The 21607-nt window shown below is 36.3% G+C and overlaps 1 protein-coding gene across 20 annotated transcripts in view; it reads right to left on the reverse strand.

The window, feature by feature from the left end:
- MBNL1 (muscleblind like splicing regulator 1) overlaps positions 1-21607 on the reverse strand; it is a 201911-nt gene that overhangs the window by 141080 nt on the left and 39224 nt on the right. For 13 of the 20 annotated variants that reach the window (XM_027092761.1, XM_027092774.1, XM_027092771.1 and 10 more), the window contains exon 2: positions 4677-5668. The exons of 3 other annotated variants lie outside the window; for them this stretch is intronic. In XM_027092761.1, the coding sequence (XP_026948562.1) occupies positions 4677-4850 (174 nt within the window). In that variant the 5' untranslated portion in view covers positions 4851-5668. Of the gene's footprint in view, positions 1-4676; positions 5669-5886; positions 6432-21607 lie in introns of those variants that run through there. 4 more of the 20 variants (XM_027092772.1, XM_027092776.1, XM_027092760.1 and 1 more) reach the window with 3 other exon arrangements.

The following is a 21607-nucleotide window of genomic DNA, read 5'->3' on the forward strand; positions in this document are numbered from 1 at the left end:
TAAAAATCTTTACTCCTTTAAAAAATATTATTCTAAAAAAAGTCTAACCATAGAATATAAATAGGTAAATGAATAAAGTTGTAAGTATAACCAAAGCAGCTGCGGCTACTGAGAATTTCATTAAAGAAACGTTTGTGTCAGAGTTGATGACATTACGCCTGGCTCATTCACAGGATATTCTTTACAAAGTTGTGACGTTTCTGCTTAGAAAATACAATTTGAACTTTCGTATGATACACAATGCTACCCAAGTTATGCTAATAGCTCATCTCCTAAATCATTAGGAGGAAATGAGGAAGTCCTGTGTCAACCTGTCACTGAAAGACACACTGAATATGTACCTACAGAGCTACACGTACATACAATACTCTGTCAGAGTTTCCATATCACATGGGAGATGCGCTTAGCAAAACAAACAACAATGAAATTCCAGGTAAAAGTTATTCCAATTAGGAGCCTACTAGATCCAAGTTTTAATTCAAAAGTAGATGTTTAGCCTGAAACTTGCAGATACCATTTTGTCAGGATTATCAGCTGAACTGGTTTAAAAGATATTATGGAAAGACTATGCTGGGACTTACAGTAGCAGCAACACAGGCAATTGCTAAATGGAAGATAAACTGTGCTAACAATGGAAGATCTTCTAAAGTGTAACTGTCAATACCTTGAGACCACTTTATTATGTCCAGTTATGTCACCCTCTCCCCACGTAACCATCTGGAGACTTGGTTTATCTGCGTTACTAACTATGAGTTTTCTAGTTGCTCATTTACCTGGATGTTTACCTATTTGTGTGTCTTCTAATAGCCGATTTTATTACTTCACATATTCCGCTAAGTCTTCAGAGGCACTTTGAATGTGTTCGCTCATGCCCTTGATTCCACCCCACTTTGCAGTGGAATCTGGTCTCTGATGTGTCTATGATAAATCTGATCAGCTGGGCTATCTATATACACAAACATGTATAACAGTGAAATGAACCATTATTTATCTTAAACAAAATTGCCCAATTTGGTAAGAGAACAAGGTACTAAACTTTTCAAAGGTAAAAGTTTGCTAGATTTTTGGAAAATAGATAGTAAACATAAAGGTTATACTTCTCTTCCCAGAGCACCTGAAAAATAAATGGATATTTGAAAAAGAAGAATTCAATAAGCAAGTCTCTTTCTGCTGATCACAAGATGAAAGCTTATTTTTTGATAATATAAATAACCTGGCATCACATTCAAATACAGCCTGTAGGCTTTCTTTATATCAACTACTTAATTTTAGTTAAGAGATGATTACTGAAGAAAATAGGTCACTTGCCATTAACGACTCTTTGAATCATCACTCCTGAAACATAATATTCTAATAGCATCTTATAGTGTTGACATTTTTCTTTTGATATTTTTCTCTTTGGGTATCCCTTTCATAAGCCATAAGAAAAAAAAATCCTCTCCAGCATTAAATAAAACACTTTTCTAATGTTCAGTATTTCTGAAGTAATAAAACACTCAAATCTATAATCTGTGAGCAATTTAATTCTCAGTATGAATATACTCTTAGACTGTTGGAAATTAAGACTGCAAGTGCAAAAGCAAAATTAAGGGAGAAAAATTAAGTGCTTAAAATATTGTTTAATTTATAAATGATAAGTCATTATTACATCTTTTGTTCTTTCTTACTGCCATCATTCTATTTCAGTATATTCATATGTACGTATATTCCTCATTATTATATATTCTCATTTTACTTAGCAACACATTTACTGTGATGCAGAATTCTAGGTTTTCCCGTAGTAAATGCATCTAAGTTAATTATTTAAACTTTAAAATCACCTATATGCAACTAAAAGACTATCAGCTGATTTTTCTTCCTATTTCCTTTAGTATGCCAATTGATTTCTTTTACATAAATACTTTCTTGAACTGTTTGACTTCTGTTTTTAATGAAATGAATTCTCCGCCTCTATGTAGAAGTCTGCTATAAACCTAAGTCACCTGGGAGCCTGGCCAAAGTCTGAAACAGCACAGCTGAAGGGTACAGCCATTTCCCAGGGTCCTCTCAGAGAGTATTTGCTTTGCTTTCCTAACTTGCTAAAAATAGTAGATTACACAGTCTACCTCCATCTCAGGGCTCAAGAACTCACAAAAGGCTGGACTATGGATTGTAGCAATATATAGAACACATTTTATTAAAGAAGTCAGGATATTACAAGTTTTCTAAATTCCTTCCGTTTACTCTCTGAAACAATACAAATGATCTAGCGGTTACTGGCATGGAAACCTCATAATGCTCCCAAATTTCAGAACTTCAGGCATGAGTCATAGAATTACTTTAACTGTTTTAAAATATGTTTTTGATCTATTTTAGCCACAAAATTGAACACAGGAAGACTACTATCTAAAAGGTGGGATTCTAAATACTCTATAAAGAATCACATGTGTTAGTTACAAACACACACACATATATATGAAACATGGCTTTTTGAAACATGAATACTTAATTACACATTCAAATTTTTTTAAATTACTTCTTAACATAGTTCCCTAACATTTAAGGAGCTGTTGTTCTGGGGATGAAGCTTCACCAGAAATAAATTTGTGTTTATTTTTTCCCTGTTATTTAAATCAAAATATCTTACCACATTTTAGACACTATAAATTAAATTTGTTTCTCTTAGAAAGACAAAGAATATGGACAACGTTTGCATTGATTAGCTGCTACAACAAGCTGATTTCAAAAGTAAACTTAAAATCTTGAAATTATTTGTTATTAAAAAAAAGTCCTTGATGTTGATGTGGCAGTTGAATCCTGTTAACCACACAGCATGTCATTAAGCAATGCTGCTGCTTTACTCAAAGGGGGACTGTTCCATGGCCACAAGTGAGCAGCAACTAAAAAAATATTTTGAGATGGAAAAATAGCAACTGAATTTTAATGTTTCACAATGTTTCCAAATGCTGTGAAAGCAGGTCTTCTGTGAAACCACTCAGTGTCACAGCCAAGTTCAAGGTCCTTCATTTTACAGCTACCAGTGCACCATCAACTGTCTGTGGGATTAAAAATTGGATTAACTAGTAATTGGGTCAAAACAGGGCTACTTATGGACACAGCTGGTTACAGACAAGTGTAATTAGCCCTTTGCCCCTCATTTTATGGGTCCCAGTCTCTAATCACACCTAAATTCAGTTGGCAGGAATTCAGGAAGACACGTTCACAAGGTGCAACCACTGTGCCCTTCATCGATGCCTTTCAAAGAAAAGGGAAAAAAAGGCCCAGTGGTAATTTATAACTTCTGTTTTTTGATCTTTAGCACTGTGACACTAAGAACAATCTAACGTTATAAGGTATCTTTGTTGTTACTAATACCTTTTTTTATATTCTACTTTGAAGATAATATCCTTGAGTCTTTGGTGAAACTTTAGCAAAGTGAGCTGCACACACTGGACCAAGAAGCAATTTACTGAAATAGTTAACTCACAAGTTAACTCATAACATTGGGGTGAGTTATGAGTTAACTTACATGTTAACTATTTCAGTTAATTCACCCCTATGGTATTAAAGAAAGGTTACTGTAGCACCATTTTTTTCTTTTTGCAAAAGACAAAATGGATCTATGAAACCTTCACTTTTCTATATATGTTGAAAAAACAGCGACGCCCCTCTCCAAGGTTCAAAGAGTGAATTAAACCAGCACATTAATATTCAAAGGCAGTTCATTAAACCAAGTATGTAGAAAGTACCCGGGAATCTTCACACTTCTAGTCGACCTTGCACATCAAAATTAAGACATGTATGCTATCTTTTAAAAGACCCACTTTCAAACTTGATACCTGAAATACGAACCCAGTGACATTTCTGAATGTCGAAATATACTAAAGTGAACTTGTTGGTATTACGGTGCCCACAAAAGCTAACTTTTAACACCCCTAGCTGAGACTGTTACAAATAAAAACATAATAATCAGGAGGTAACAGAAAATAAACTGCTAAGTTACTTCACATTAGAATTTTAGAATTAAAAAATCCAATTAATAATACTACTCAAGCGTTTCTACTGAATTATAAAAGTCACATTCAACAAAGTTTATGCCTCTGATAGGGTACTGTGGCAGCAGCCCAGAACCTTACTTCTAGTTATGTTTTCCACAAAATACATTGCTTCTGGCCTTAAAATAATATGCTCATACAACAAAAAGGAACTCCACAATGTCAAAACATTAATATAAAAAGTCTATCCAAGTTTAGCTGACAGAATCTGCTATACTTTTACAACGGTACAGCACGTTTTCAAACAAGCAAAAACAAATCATCCCCATCCAGCTAGTGCCATGGCCTTGTATATCATCTATGCACATGCTAACACACACGTGTATCTACATTTACTATTCCTATAGATAGGCACTGACTTAGCTACTATTAAGTAAAAAGTAGCCTGACACCTTCTGCTCTAGAAAAAAAAAAAATCACAGCATTAAAGGACGGAGAAAGTTATTCGTAACAAAGAAAGTTTGGCCAGACTTGGTTCTACTGCTTCTCAGTAAAGTCCCCCACCTCAACATCATCAAGAACACACCGTATAACTAAAACTATTAACACAGCAATCCATAATTCCAAACTCAGTGGACTGTATATCCACATCCCCTTTATTCAATTATTGCATATCCTTAAAATAATATAATATTTACTCACTTTCAATGAATCAAAGCAGGCGATTACTCGTCCATTTTCAACTTGGCAGCTTTTCGAAGGATGTGCAAATTTACATTCCGTGTCTGGCCGTGAGCAAGTCCCCCTTTGGAACTCTCTACATACTTCCAGTGTTAGCCATTTTGTGTCCCGAATTGGTGTGACACTAACAGCCATGTTTAGATTTTACAGGTAGTTAAAATTTTCAGTGAAACCAACAAACCCAACCCCCCCCCCCAAAAAAAAAACAGTAACAACCAAAAAAAAGAAAAAACTGAACTGATAAAACTGTAAAATGATGATGAAAATGTCTCCTCCAAAATACTTTTCCCCCACTCCCTGCTTTAAAAGTACATGGAAAATTGTGTTGTCGATATCAAGGAAAAGATCTCCCACTAGAAATTCACAGCATGAAACTGTTAATTCAAAGAGGTTTTGGTTTTTAGAGAAATACTAGGATCGTAAGTAGATGAACGTTTAAAAGGAGGGCCTCGAATCAGCCTTGTGCTCTCAGTAACCCCTTCCCAGTGCCAATTTGGAGCCCAAAATGCAAGCATGAAAACGTGGCAGACCCTTTGACACCGAATTTCCAAGCTGCTTTCAGCAAAGTTGTCTGAAAGGGAATCTCCTCACAGCTGAATTTGCAATGGAGTTTGGTGATGCAATCGGTATTGATTAGTTTGGCATAGACAGATGCAGCAGTTTAGAGCAAAATCGAGAAAATGATTTTTTTTTTCCTCCTTGATTTCCTGGCAGAAGATATCTTACTTTTTCAGCAAACTTTTCTTTTAAAACTAAAGCAGCCTAGGGCAATGCCAGATACTTAGAGCTTTTCTCTTGATTATAAGTAGAAATGGGGGTGTCTGGGCTAGAGGTGGAGGGTGGATGTGCTGTCGTCACAGTCTAGCTGGCAGCAAGCAAGGCAAAAGCAGAGACTGCTCTAGAAGCGGTTCCAAGCAGCAGAGACGTCAGGAAAGGCACTTCTTAGTACCAACCTGTAGAAAAAAGAGATAGGTTAAGATTTACTAAGTAGCTCTTCACTGATGTCCTACAGTATCACAACCTTGCCATGTGCTACCAGACTAAGTAGTATTCAAGTCAGCCTCTCTCTCTCCCTTTCTCACACACTCACACACACACACACACACACACACACTCTCTCTCTCTCTCTCTCTCACACACACACACACACACACACACACACAATACTTACAGTGAGGCATACTGCAGCCAGCCATCGTAGATTTATTAAAAAAAGGGGCCGTTTCCCCTTGTGAAGCAATGCATGATAGAGAGATAACCAATCACAGATAGTGTTGCAGCAATATTCTGGGCAGAAAGCCAATAGTGTGGGTTGTCTTATGAAAGGTCGCGCCTGTCAGATGTTCATTACTATGCTATAAGCACAGAAAATGTCCATCAGATGTGACTTATTCCACTGCAAGAGGACGAGCATGTGGGTTTTGAATTTACCCAACATGCAGTTAGTGGACTAAACCATGTTAGTTTCAAAACAGCTTCTCAAACAAGTCCAAGCACTTGAAGATCATTATCAGGAAATAAAAAGCAAGGTTTAAAAACTACAGCTGACTTCCAAGCTGCTCTCCCTCCGGCTCTGCGCAGGCACGGGCACTGAACAGCCTGCTCCTGCTGTCCTGACACGTGAATAAAAAAGGAAAGGGGTGTTTACAAATGGTACATTCTCCTGACCTATCCAATTCACTTCCTTCTACAGCCCAAGTCCTGCCCCTCCACTGAAAGCAGCACTCATACTGTAAAACTATTCCATTCAGCCGGCAGACACTTTGTCAATATATCACAGGGAGGCGAGATACGAACAAAAGCATCCTTTATTCTAACATTTTTTAAGCAGAAGTTGAGGTCATGTGGGGAAAATAAGGAGTGCAGTGTTGTCAGTGTGGCTGGCAAATCTGAAGTGAACCTCAAGGGAGAAAGTGAGTCCATCGCAGAAACATGAAATATTAAGTGAACAATTTGATTTGGGCAACATGATGCACTTCAGAGGTACGAATGAAGCTGGAGGGTGGGAGCTGGGGGATCCCCTATTGCCTAACGATCTATTAACTCTGACTGCTCCTACAGTGGGGCATTTTTGCTTTTAACAACTTACTTTCTCTTTCAATCTAGATGGAAAAACTTTCAGAAAATGCTCAGTAGTTACCAAAAGCATACACTTCTTTCCCCCATTTTGAAAGATACCAAAGAAAACAAGGCTTTAATAACTCTAAAAGTTTCACACTCTAAAGAGCAATGACACAGTATAATAAATACTGTTAGGTTACACTTCTTCAAGGGCCAAAAATGGCCAACTAGCGTATAGTATATTTCTAATGTGGAAATTAGAATACAGAATATGAATATGAATATATATATACACATACATATATATAAACCATGGATATCTAGCCGAAATTTTTTAAATTTCTTTTAGAACTAATACTGTCATTCTTAACATTAATTTTTTTAAAACTCCCAGATACTAGGTTTAGAAAATATTGTAGTAAGACTACAACTTTTGGAAAGATTTAAAAAGAAAAAAAAAAACTCATACTGATGCTCCAGAAATATTTTTGTTTTTAAGAAATTTTCCGGTCCTATTTCCTGGTTCTGTAAACTTGGTCACAAACTCTTAAGATTCATCCACCTTCCTTAATGTTTACTCTGCATTCAAAATTTCTCAACTTCTTCATGCCTTGCATAGGTACCACATCTGTGGTCAACATCTCTTTTGTCTTTCTGGAATCTTCAAGAGCTTCACCTGCAACCCTTACCTCCTTTAGAAGCTGGCTAACATGTCACTTCTTCCAAGAAGCTTTCAGGATGTCACTTCCTCCGTCTCCACCCACCCATATATTAACACTGTCTCCTCCCAATTACCTCTGCTCCCCTATACAGTGTTTTATTTGCGTACATGACTGACCCACTAGCCTAACGTTCCCAAGGACAGAAACAATCTTACTCATCTCAGTAACCCTAAGTGCCTGGCTTAGGGATGGAAAACTGATGGAGCGCCATAAACCGTGGCAAATTAAATGATTGATTTCTACATGCGAACTGGAATTCACTTTACAGCACATAAATACACAAACACATGCCGGAACACACCCATATAAACAAATGTGAACACACACCTGAAAACACACACACACACTCCTCATTGCCTCTATAAATTTCTATATTCTAGGGTCACTCAGATCTCCCACTGTCTAGGAATCCTCCCCCTGGCCCTGGACAGCTCCCTCTCACACTCCAGCTCTTCTAAAACTTCATTCCTCTCAAGTCCCTCCTCCTACATGTTGCTCTCACTACCAACAGTAGATGACCTCATATGTCACAAATATTTCATAGTAAAAATAGTGGCCCCCAGGCATGGACTCTCTCTCACCTTCCCACCACCCATCTTTAAACTATCTTTCTGTAATCTTTCTTCTCAGTCTCCCAGGAGCTTTCCCTTCTCCTGCCCAAGGTTAAGCTGCCACCTTGACTGGCTCCTTCTCGAGACTTCTTTCCCTCTAAACTCCCTCTATATAGGAACACCTGCCTTTCCTGCAATTCCTTCTCTTAGCCCTCAAAGTGCTGAAGAAGCTCTAAACTGGAAGGGGGGGCACAGCAGGAAGAAGGGGACCTTGCCTAGTTACACACCACCTCTCCCTAATGCTCGTAATCCATGCTTCCCAAACAAATGTCTGAAGAGTCATCTACACGTGCTATTTTCCTGCTTCTCCTCCATTCACGCTTGAATCTGTATCAGTGTAACCTCCCTAACTATTACTTTAGTGCTCAGCGACAGTCGTCAACGCCCCCAACCAAGCCAAATCCAAAGACTACGTACGCATAGTCCCTTGTCATTACTTGACCTCTAACGGCCGGTACAACTCCTTCTTTCTTGCCCCCTTCTCCTTGTCTTGAGTTGACACATTTTATCTTTTTGGTTTCTCCCAGCGCTGCACCTCTATCCTCCCTGGGAGAGAGGAGCTGTGAGGAACTGCCGAGGTTCTTGGCATATGTCATACCGTTGTGAGCTCCTGGGACTTGTTACATGCTAACCCTTTGTTTGGTTTGACACATACTTCTTCACCCCTTCAACTCGGCAAATCCCTTCTCCTTGTTTAAACTGCTCTTCAAATATCACCTTCCGTAGAAGGCTGGGCCAACTCTGATAAACATTATTCCCTTTCAGAATATTCTCAGTACTTTGTAGCTCTTGGTACTTTTGCCCCCAAGGTTATAAACTCCATGACAATAGAGTGTATTACCATTTTTTTTTAACCCAGTCCCTGGAATATAACAGATGTTCTTAAAGTGTTTACTAAAAGAATAGGTTTTATTCAACCTACTAGGAATAAACATGTTTGTGAGAATGTGTGTCCAGTTCCGAGGAAAATTTCATCATGATCTATGGGATCTAAACAACATGAGGACAGACAATGGTACCATTAGAAATATCTTCACTGCTTGCTGGTTATGTCTAAATACAACTACAAAATTAATTTCTAGGGTTGATTATTTTTCCTTTCTACAATGTTACAGGTTTAGTTCCACTCAAGTACAAAATATACTTTAATTACTTAAATGCTTATAAATGGGTGTCCTGATTATTTGTATTTTCTGTAGCAGAGAAATCCTATTTACATCAAAAAGTATCACTGAAAGAATTATAGATAAGTATTTGTAAGCTGAAAATACTATTATAAAATGTATTAGGCAAGGACGATAATCAAAATATTTAAAATTAGCCAGGCATGGACAAGTGAGCAACCAGATAGGACCCCGACTTTTATGAAATAGTCCAGCTGCACCTGATAATGTGTGTTCCAGCCTTTGATACAGGGCACTGGGAGTAACAAACTCAAACTTTATCCTAAAAATTGGTTTGACTAAATTGCTGATATCAGAATACTGTCTTGTAACCTTTTTCTTTTTCTTTATTGAAACGTAAGAATTTCAGAGGAGACTAGAAATCTTCATAACTGAGTGCTTTGATAAATTAAGATTTTATAGGATTCGGGTCAATACTTCAAATGGCAATGGATTTTTGTTCTACAGATAGAGACAATGTTTAAAAGTGTATGGGTATTGTTCAGATTGCAGGAATTCTTGCAAACATATTTACTCTAAAAATATGTGTTGTTTGTAAATAATTACTGAAAGAAATACTTCTACTGTAAAGATATTTACTGGGCTTCCCTGGTGGCGCAGTGGTTGAGAGTCTGCCTGCCGATGCAGGGGACGTGGGTTCGTGCCCCGGTCCGGGAAGATCCCACATGCCGCGGAGCGGCTAGGCCCGTAAGCCATGGCCGCTGAGCCTGCGCGTCCAGAGCCTGTGCTCCACAATGGGTGAGGCCACAACAGTGAGAGGCCCGCGTACCGCAAAAAAAAAAAAAAAAAAGATATTTACTAATAGGTAAATTGCTTCCGAGGTAAATTTTTGACCAATATTTCAACATATTATAATAAACCTCCCTGAACAAAAACAAACAAAAGAAATGATTGGGAATACAACCGTTTTTCAGTGAGAATCAAACTTTTAAAAACCTGCATAACAACAAGCCCTCTTTTACCTGTTGATCAAATTCCAAACACTAAACTGTAGTGCTCTTCCTATCATGGGACATGTTCTACATACAGACAGGCATATTCTTCCCAAGAACCGAGACCAATCTCTCCTTGAGTGATATCAGAATTCACATGTATTTTCTACTTTAAGATAAGAGGAGGTAAATAGAAAGGAAAAGAAGAAAATGTAAAGATAGAGGAAAAGAAACCAAAAACAGGATAAAGTTTAAAAAAAAAAAACCACGGGGAATTACAAACAATTACTCTTACAGCAATCAGCAATTGATATATATTAGCATTAAAGTAACAGTGGATGGCTTCATATAAATATCTATTTAAGGGTTGCATGGATTCTGCAGTAAAGGATAAACAGACACTTACAAGGTATAAGACTAAAATTCTGTTTTGGAGAACTGGATGGCCTCTATAAGCAAGGTTAAATTTCTTAGTCATATATGTTTACTAATCAAATATAGGCAGATTGGTTCTATTACAAGCCAGAGTAGTTATCTGGGAACTTGGGGGACTTTTTCATAACTTTTGATTTTGAAATAAGTTACATATTGAGGAAGTTAACTTAGTAATTATTTGAGGTTTTTTTACTTACTAAGACAAGTTTCAATCTAACTGGAAAAGATGGCCAACTTCGCTGTGTATGTTTGGAGCTGACAAGGAGAAGCTCGTCGTCCAAAACAGTTAACTTTTCCCCCTGGCTCACTGGTGTCGACAAGTCCATAATTAGCAACGCATTACTTTAGTAAACTAAGTTAGCTCACAGTACAATTTTGCTCGTGGCTTGTCCCAAATATTAACAGAGATTTCAGTAAACAAACAACTAACTAAGCATTTCTGGAGGCTGTATAGTTCTTTCTCTAATCACTAAGGTACTAAATAGGGTAACAAAGTTATTTATTATGTGGGAAAAACTGTGGTCTGAATGGGTTAATGCAATCTTCAGCAGTATTCAACTCCGTATAACAAAAAGCTGAGATCAGTGTTTCTCAGTGAGGGGGTAAGCACACTACTGGTAGCACCCATGGCGATTTTAAGTGATGCAGAAACAACGTAATTCTAATAGATGCATCGGAATGCTAAAACAAGTTTGTCAAGCCTGTGTACATCATAACTTAGGAAGAGGCTAAAGTATAATAAAAAGAATTTAAAGAATAAGACTAAGTAAATATATTGGTAAAAATCATGAAGGAGATATGCAAATGACTGAAGTTTTAGAAACACTGCTGAGAAAAAAAGATAACTTTCAACCACAAATCCCCTGGAATGGCACAGCGATGGGCAACGTGGCCTACTGGTCTGACGCTCTGCACTGTGTTTTGGGTGACAAGCTGCTAGCAAGGAAAGTAAGATTATGTTTACCAACTCAAATAAGTAATCGAAGGTCTATCAAAGCATTCCTTTAGAATTCTGATAGGTTTGATTACCTAATCATCAAGTGGTCTCTTATTGAAGGATATTGAAGGAGTGTTGGTTAGGTGATGCACTATTGCTAAAGATTTGAATTCCAAAAGCAACTAACTAAACTGTACTCAAATTAGAAAATGACTCTTGTCCCTTAAGTATTTACATTTAAGACAAAATGAAACATGAAGCCTCTACTCAGACAATGATTAAAAAGTTAATTTTGAATTGATTCCTATATCAGGCAAAATTTTAAAACTTAAAAGACATAAGAATCCTTAAAAAACTACAAACAGAACTACCATATGACCCAGCAATCCCACTACTGGGCATATACCCTGAGAAAACCATAATTCAAAAAGAGTCATGTACCAAAATGTTCATTGCAGCTCTATTTACAATAGCCCGGAGATGGAAACAACCTAAGTGTCCGTCATCGGATGAATGGGTAAAGAAGATGTGGCACATATATACAATGGAATATTACTCTGCCATAAAAAGAAACGAAATTGAGCTATTTGTAATGAGGTGGATAGACCTAGAGTCTGTCATACAGAGTGAAGTAAGTCAGAAAGAGAGAGACAAATACTGTATGCTAACACATATATATGGAATTTAGGGGGAAAAAAATGTCATGAAGAACCTAGGGGTAAGACAGGAATAAAGACACAGACCTACTAGAGCATGGACTTGAGGATATGGGGAGGGGGAAGGGTAAGCTGGGACAAAGTGAGAGAGTGGCATGGGTATATATACACTACCAAACGTAAGGTAGATAGATAGCTAGTGGGAAGCAGCCGCATAGCACAGGGAGATCAGCTCGGTGCTTTGTGACCACCTAGAGGGGTGGGATAGGGAGGGTGGGAGGGAGGGAGACTCAAGAGGGAAGAGATATGGGAACATATGTATATGTATAACTGATTCACTTTGTTATAAAGCAGAAACTAACACACCATTGTAAAGCAATTATACTCCAATAAAGACGTAAAAAAAAAAAAGACATAAGATAAATATCAGAACGACTCACTGCATTTTGTAGACTGAGCCACTAGTTTTGTTCCTAACTGTGCCTTCTTCCAGTCCCTACAGCAAAGTTATCTTCTTAGAAGCTTTTCCCGCCCACTGTCAAAAGTATCCAAACCTTCTGTTCCTCTCAACACCAGCCCCTTATCCTGCTTTATTCTTCTTCACAACAGTTGTTAGTATTTGGCATAATACTATGTACCTATTTCACTATCTGCTTATGAGCCACAGTTTAAAACACTGAGATGCCACCTTTATAACTGAATGAAACCACCGGCAAACGCCACTCTTTGGAAAGAGCACAAGGTAGTGAAGTTAACATAGAACCATATTTATACACCTCCTTCATTGTGAAGTTGATGGAAGTTTTTTTTTTTTTAATCCACGGAATAATTTGAAACAGTTACACGTGGCTCTGCAAATTTAAAACATGTAAATAATTATCTGTGAATTTCTGACAGAATCAGTCTTCAATTCTGGCAAAAGAAGGGAAAATTTGCCTTTTTTTCTGATGATATTCAAACAGGCAGTCTTTTAACATTTCCCTCTATTCCATGAGAAAGTCTAATAACACTACGAATGTTACTTTATCATTCTTCAAGATGAAATACTAATCCTATTTACTGTTTTATTTATTCTATATATTACCCAAAGAAGTTGTTATCTTGTTAGGCTTAGGTAGTCATTTCTGATCTGTCCATGTCATTTAATATTTCAAAATAATAATTAGGAAGTCAGAACACAAGACTACAATAAAATTAACAATGCTGATATGTGCTCAAAGAGCTAAAAGATAGAAAAACCAAATCTAACCATTCTGGCAGTTTTCAGGAAGAATGGTACATTAACCCATCTGGAATCTACCAGTGTGAAATAAGCATGATAAAACTGTGAATGTTAAATGGAATGTAATACATCGTGATACTGTTATTCCCATGGCAATGCCATGATTAGGGACTTTGATTTTAAAGTTTACTTAAATGAGTTATAGTTTATTTGGCACAGTAACTAGGGGCCAAAATCTTAGCTTTAATTTTCCATCTTTATATCTTCTGAACAATATCACCTAGCTTCTTACTGAGGTTGGTGGTACCTCCACCTAAAACATGTTTAAATATTATCTTCATTGATTGAGGAATGGTAGCAAATTCATCCATGCTTCCCTAATAACATTACTGTACAACTCAAAAATAAGTATAAAGTTGATTAACGAGAGACTTGAGGAAATATTCCCACGGCACCCTGTACATCAGTGAAATCTGCTGCATGTGTACCTCTTTGCCCCACTGTTCCAACTTTCCTTCCAAGGCAGAATCATTCCCACAACAACCAGTGGTCATTAAGAGCTTCTCCATAATTAACCTATGCCTGTTTTCCATTTGAGTAGGTTCAATCGAGCGAAATTATAAAATCGATATGTAAAGAAGTGACAAAAACAAAACAAAAAATTCTGACCAAAATATAAAGCATATCTCTGTTAGAACAAAATAATCATAGTTGTCACACTTTCCCGAATTTCTAAAATTTTATTGTAGCAATAGCCCTCGTTACCATCAACTATATGTGAGCACAAAAGCTTGATCTTAGCAGATAAACCTTGAATTTCCAGATGTCTGATTTAAAACCTAACCTAGTAACCTCAACCTGGGAAATCTTATTGGCTTATTTCTATAGAAGACTGCCCAAAATCTGTTGCTTAATTATTAATCATTATGAGAAAAATATGTAAAATCTATGTTTATAGTTAAAGAGATCTAAAATAATTATTCTTCAGAATATAATGAATGATATCAAATATGAATATAGGATTGAATGCATCCTAATTAAATGAATTATTGGACTTCTCATGACAAAACACAATACATACATAATTCCTCCTTTCCATTTAATCAGTAAAAGTCCCCATCACTTCACAAATGTATCTCTTATTGCAAACTTTACAAATACTCAAGCCACAAAGGTACCACACAGTTTAACGTTTCAATCCTAGGGATATTTCTATTGATTTATATATTTGACCTTAAAGATTACCTTTTTAACAAATACACTCAAACATACTTTTAATAATATACCAATGTCAACTGAATTTATTCCTAATAAAAATAAAATATTAGAATCTCAGTTTGACTTGAGCTTTTCTAAAAAAAACCCCACAAATTCACATACACTCACATGCAAATAAGAATTACGTTTTCCCTAATAGTGAGTCAAGACCTAGCTGTTTTTCCCTAGTTTAAAAAAAGAGGAAGATATGTTATAAAACAAAGACATGCATTAATAACTCATTTTCACTTCATTGTAGCTGAAGTACCTTTTGGGGAACGTTCCTAACAAATATACTAAACTAGGTCTCAGATGCTGAACAAAACAAATTATGCTAATATTATTGCAACTGCTATAGAATAAGCCAGTGCTTCAGAATGTATTTTGCAGAAGACTAAAATTTCAAAAAGCAGCTCCACAGTGACAAAAGGGAGGCACATTTTGTTTGTGCCTACCTCAATATTTATTAATTACGAGGCTTAACTTACAAAAACGAAAAACACACTGAGAGACTCTGCACGTCTTGAAAATATAAGATTAACTGGATAAAAAGGTAATTGGGCTCCCCGATAACTAAATTTATATTTATACATAAATCATTTACCACACTTTTGTGCCACAAAACATACTTAAGAACTGAAATCTCATTATATGAGCATCAAAGGACAATGCAGATCTAGAATCTCTGACTCTTTCATTCACAGGAACTTTTGCAGACATACATGGAAACGCACGTCTCATGGAGCTCACATTCAGAAAAAGATGTAAAATAAAACAAAGGAAAAACCTACCATGTGGTGATTAGACGGTGAAAATAAAGTATTCTCAGATTTGAAATGTAAAGCCTCAGGAGCAAATTAAAAGTTGAACTAAATACTGTTTATTTAAATTTTGAGTTTTTCTCCTCTACACTTAGACTTTCACATCTCCAGTGACTACAGTAACCTGAATTATTTCAAATCAAAGAATGAACAATTTGCACTCTTAACTATGGTTCTCCCTTGTTTTGTGATTGAGAAGTATGGGTATAAACGATAAGGCTATTACCTACATAGATACTACTAAATAATAATGGAAGAGATAGTAAAATATAAATTCAAATGATGAACAGAAATCTCTAGCAAGCAATTTATATGAATCATGTACATTAACTCCATGTATTTTTTCTTTCTATTTTGGGGAGGGGTTTAGACGTTGCTAAATGAATGCATTTTCACTGTAATAAATTTAAACCATACAGAAGGGTTTTACTGAGAATTCTCCATCCTTCCATTGCCAAATCAGACCCCCTCTAAACCCAAAGGTAACCACTATTATTAGTATGGTGTGTCTAGTCCTTTTTTCCATGCATTTCTCATACACATACACACATCTACAGATACAACATACACAGTTCACCACTTTTACCAAAGTGATGGAAACATACTAAAGCATATTATTCTGAGGCTTGCTTTCTACAATATATGTTAATGATCTTTCTTTATCAATAGAAATAGATCAACATAAATACTTTTTAACAACTGTGTATTACTTTACTATATGTCCATGTCTTTACCAGTGGTCACCTAAATTGATGCCAGTTTTTCATTACTTTAAGCAACGCTGCAATTATAAATACAAAACTATGCTTCCATTTGAGTGGTATTAATAACATAAGCACTTAGAACATAAAGTATATGCATATATTAACTTTGAACTAGAACAGCAAACTTCTTCCAAGAAAACATTTATTAATACCTGCTTCTACCAACAATTAATAACATGCTTTTCTATATTTATTAAATCTATGCTAGACCTAAAAAAGATACTATCCTTAAATCTAGATTGTATATTTCTATTGTAGGAACAGGTTAAAGGTACATGTCTTTCTTCCCATAAATAGAACTTAAAGCCTTTCATTTCTGTTTTGCAAAATATTTTCAACTGTTAGCACTTACATGGCAGTTAATCAATGGAAACATTTGTAAAATCAGTTGTTCAACTCCTGTTATTTCAAAATAAACAATCTAGTTGCTAAAACAATTACAAAATTTATATTTTGCAATTATTTGCCAAACAACAGGGGGCTGGAAGTCTGAATAAATGTTTCAGTTGACAGAGTATCAAAATGCACAATATACAGGTTACTATTCTTTTCTTATTAATAACAACAAAATGTGTAGTTAACAGAGTCTGCAGGGCATGTTATATTAGGAAAATCTCTGACAGCGCAATGTCATATGATGAAGGGAATGCTTTTTTTTACACATCATTTCTACAAATGTCAGAAAATATCCTGCTTCCCCCCTCCTTTTTTAGACACTAATTGACTAAAGGAAATGGTTTCTGACAAGTGCTATAAATAATGCAATGCGTTATCAAACTAGCTAAGGCACAATAGAACTCTGGTGAACTCATGTAGGCCCAAACACATTTCCCTGTGTGGTTATTTCTCCTGAGGCCGGGGCTCCTCTTGCCGTGGAGTGGAGCATTCTCCTGGAGTGGCATGCACTTCCAGTCTAAAGAACCGAGATAGGTATACACTTTTGTATGATTTTGCCAGTGGACATACCTCCCGTTAGAAAATAAAACACTCTCCTCTCACTTTACCCTCCTCAAACTCTTTCTCGCTTATTAAGTAACAGTTCACGGAATAAAGAAGAACCTCAAACTGGATTTGCAAAAGACTTAAGTGTGGGCATTTCTAATGCTTTTATTCTCTTTTTGACAATGTGCTTTTACCATGTTGTCAGAGTATAAATAAAGTCTCACTTCTCAGGAGATAAGAGCAAGATTCTATTCCTAGGATTTTGTACTTTCCAAAAGAGCACACATACTGAGCACACTATGAACAAACTAACATGGCAACTTGAGGTTTGGTTCCTTTGCTAAATAGAAAAAAGAACATCCCTTTCTTAAGTATTTTAATTGCCCATAAGGTTCTGTGCATTCTGGAAAAGCTGTAACCCATGAGGAAATCTGAAAAGTGGACTACACCCTCCTAATGAGACAGTGATGAAATCTTTTATGTTTTTCCACCAGCATCATATGCACTTAAAAAGCAATGACCTGCTTTCCATGGCAAATCACAGTGCATATGATGTTGATGGAAGTATATGCAGTTTACCGTGTGTCAATTACATGTTAACAGAGCCTTTAAAAAAAAGGCTAAGAACAGACATTTGTCTCAACAAATAAATGTAGCAAAGAACAGAAAAAAAAAAAAAACATATTCCTGGGACCTACCCTAGACCTACAGAGGATAAAGACCAGTAATCTACATTTTAAGCAAACTTCCCAGGTTATCCTTAATCTCATTAAATTTTGGCAACCATAATCAACTAAAGCTAAACTACTACTTCCACGAGAGACTGTTTACTGCATTTCTACCCAATGATTTCCCAAAAGATGGCTTATTTGAGATTTGGCATTGTTGCTTTCGTTGTGGTCATCCATTTACAATGCTTGGTGTCAGTTTATATATCTCTTGTAAAAATAAAACAGTGTGTGTGTGTGTGTGTGTGTGTGTGAAAAAAATAAAATAAAAAGTCAAAAAAAATGGTTAAGATGAGATTTGGTGACATGCTTTTTGATTATATTCCATTAACTACTTTAGAAAATAGACATACCTGCAAAATGTATATGAAGTTCTGTTATATTCGTTTTTTAAAATATTATTTTAAATCAGGCACCATACATGCCCCTCCACATCATTCTTATTTATAATAAGAATAATTTATGTAGTAAAATTACTTTGCAAAAAGATGAAAAAACAATTAAGCACCTATTCAATCACTACAATAAGATAAAATAAGTTGTTAATAGTAGGGATAAGATATGAAGTAAGGATTAATGTATGTATGGGAGTGTAGATATGCATGTATGTGTGTTTGTGGGTTTGTGTCTGTATGTGTATCCAAAGAATAAGGAAAAACTTTGCATAGGAATTAGTCAAATCATGTTCTTCATACATAACTAAAACCTAGCTTTTTATTTAAATTCAAGTAAAACCTTCGTATTAAATTTAATAGGGGGAAAAAAGACTTAAATAATGCTTTAATCTTCTTCCAGGAAGAACCACTTTATTTTGGATAAAACTATATAAACTATGCATCTTCATTAAAAACCCGTGAAGAGACAAACTTTTTGGGAAGTTGGCTTGTGCTACATTTCCTTTTGATTTATATATAAAACCTGCAAGGGGTTCATCTTGTTCTGTAATAAAAAGTTTCTACTGGAGGAGCCTCTTAGAAAAATTTACTTTCCCCCCAAGAAAAATTTACTTTTCCCCCAGAACTCATACATTCTATGATTATGCAACAATAGCAAATAATATTTGATATATTGGTATACAATTTACTTTCATCTGAATTTTGCCATTTGCTCCTCAGGACTCTAAGAGATGGTTATATTATCTCGCCCATTTGTGAACAAATAAATTAAGGCTTGCACGGGTAAGTGACTGGCTCGCCAAAGTCTCCTAAGCTAATTAAATGGAAGAATCAGGACCCAAAATCAGGTCTTCTGATTCCAAATTTAAAATTTCATTCGCAACACATGCTAGTACTTTAACACCAAACTTTGTAGAAAGGGCCTTAAATACAACAGAAGCCAAGAAACAGAGAGATTGGGGGTAGAGTGGAGTATGGTGCAGCAGCCACGACTACACCCCTTGTGGTTTGCTCTGAGAGGTAAGTGAAAGAGAAAGCCCTGTGTACAGATCCTGAGGGAGATAAGATGGCCTCTTCACACAGCTGAGAGATGGATGTTCTTGTCCTGGTATGTCCATGGGGTATATACTGGACACTAATAACGTACACTTAGAAATGTGAGAATTATACACTCCAGGTCTATTAGTTTCTTCTAGGATTGTTAACTGGTTTTAATCTAGTAATTCATACATTACTGGGTTCTAAATAGTAACTGATGTAAAGATTAATTGTAGAGGAAGAGGTGCTTGAGCATGATTTTATTTTTATTTGTCTGCTTTCTGAGCAAGAGGCTACATTTTCTTCAGAGCTTTCGAGGAGCGTAGATTTCTACCAGCAGAAACCTTCTACATAAGGAGCAAGGAAGGCTGCTCTAAACGCATACAACTGAATATATGCTAAGCAAGTATGCTTACAGTAAGACTGATCTATATCAGCCACTAAAACAGTGTTTGAAAAGCAGTGAAGGAGATGGAATAACTGTCTGAAACACTTCTAAGCCACGTAGAGGCAGATAGATTTTTTGACGGCTGTTAAAGCCATAGAAAAGTATGCTAGAGAGAAAGCACAGAGGGTTTGAAATGGTACCGCTGGTATTTTTCTTTTACGTGTAACAAACCTGTTCTCTAATATATTAGTTACCTTATGGCACCAAAAACAAAAAAATGGTAAATGTTAAGCTGCTTTCTGATAAGAAAACCCAAAGTCAAAACAATAAAAAAATGACAATCTCAGTTCCACTGCCTCAAAATTATCTCCTTTGACAAAAACTGCAAGTGCTACTCCTCTAATTGTGCTCTTGACTTTTTTAGTTCTCTTTCTTTCTTCTCTACTATCCTAGGGGAAGAAAAATGTTTCCTTTAAAGAAATCCAAATACATTCAACACACAACAATAAACTTTCTGCGCCACCAGGGAAGCCCAACAATAAACTTATTAAATGAATAAATATATTCATTAAAGGTAAACAATACTTAGATAACATAGTACACATGCATTGATTACATTAGCAGTTTATTGATGTTATGTATGTAGCCTAGACATAGGGGGAATACATGGATGCAGCTTTGAAGAATTTACTGCTTAATCAGGGGACATAAAATATACAAATAACTGCACATAAGAGAGAAGGTGGGAAGTACACAGCACAGATAACAATAAAGCTTGGTGACTAAAAGAGAGAGGTCAGGGGTGGTTTCTTGATGGATAAGACATCTAAAATAGGCCTGGACGGATGGGTTTCACTTGGTTGGAGACAAAAAGGAGTGGCACTCCAGACTGTAGGAATACAGAGAACAAAGGCAAGGAGAGGGAAAAGCACAAAACATGAACACTGGGGGAATTGGTCTGTGTGGATCACCCATGTGCAACGGGGCTGGCAGGAGATAATCTGGGGCTGGAACCAAATCAGTAAGGGCCTTGAAGGCCAGACTGAAGATTCCAGCCTTCACTTCTTAATTAATTGGAATTCATCCATTCCAAGATTTCACTCAAGGACAGAGTCAGAATGTTTAACTAAATACCCTAAGGGCTAAGAATAAGACTGTATATGGGATACAAAGAAATCTTAATAAATAAACTTGGGATTTTTCTACTTCCTAAAGCCTTTGCTTTGGTTTCCAGAAAGCTGAGAAATTTAGTTCTCAATTTCATCTCAAGTACTTGTTCCGTCTCTTTTCCTTCTAACTGACTTGTTATGTCTCTTTTTCACAGTCCTGTTTTATATGTGCACTTACTGTTGCAAGCCAACCAACATCCTTTTCTGATGGAGCATACATCACACATAAATAAAATTATATTAACATTTGTCCTGGTACCAGGTAAGGTTGTAGATGAAACACTTAAAAGTTTCAGAAGAGAAGAGACATATTAGAATCCAACCATCAAGTAAAGATTGTTCCTCTATAAATATTTCAATGAAAGATGGCCACATCGAATTCAGATACCCAGTTAGCATAGTGGACAATTATTCTAAAATCTACAACTGTTGGGTTCAGCAACCTATCTTCTTGCCTAGCTGTCCAGTTTGACCTTCCCTGTGAATTAGTGTTTCTACTATGATGCCAAAATGACCTTTTGAAACTTACAAGGCGTCCAAGGCTGCATATATTTTCAGCTGTATCAGCCCTGGCTGTCACAGCATTCTGCATGATACTGAGTGGCAAAACTGGAGCATACTGTACTAGCC

Source organism: Aethalodelphis obliquidens, unplaced genomic scaffold (genome assembly GCF_003676395.1).
Source record: "Aethalodelphis obliquidens isolate GAN/ISIS:26980383/991018 unplaced genomic scaffold, ASM367639v1 scaffold81, whole genome shotgun sequence".
Taxonomy (NCBI): Eukaryota; Metazoa; Chordata; class Mammalia; order Artiodactyla; family Delphinidae; genus Aethalodelphis; species Aethalodelphis obliquidens.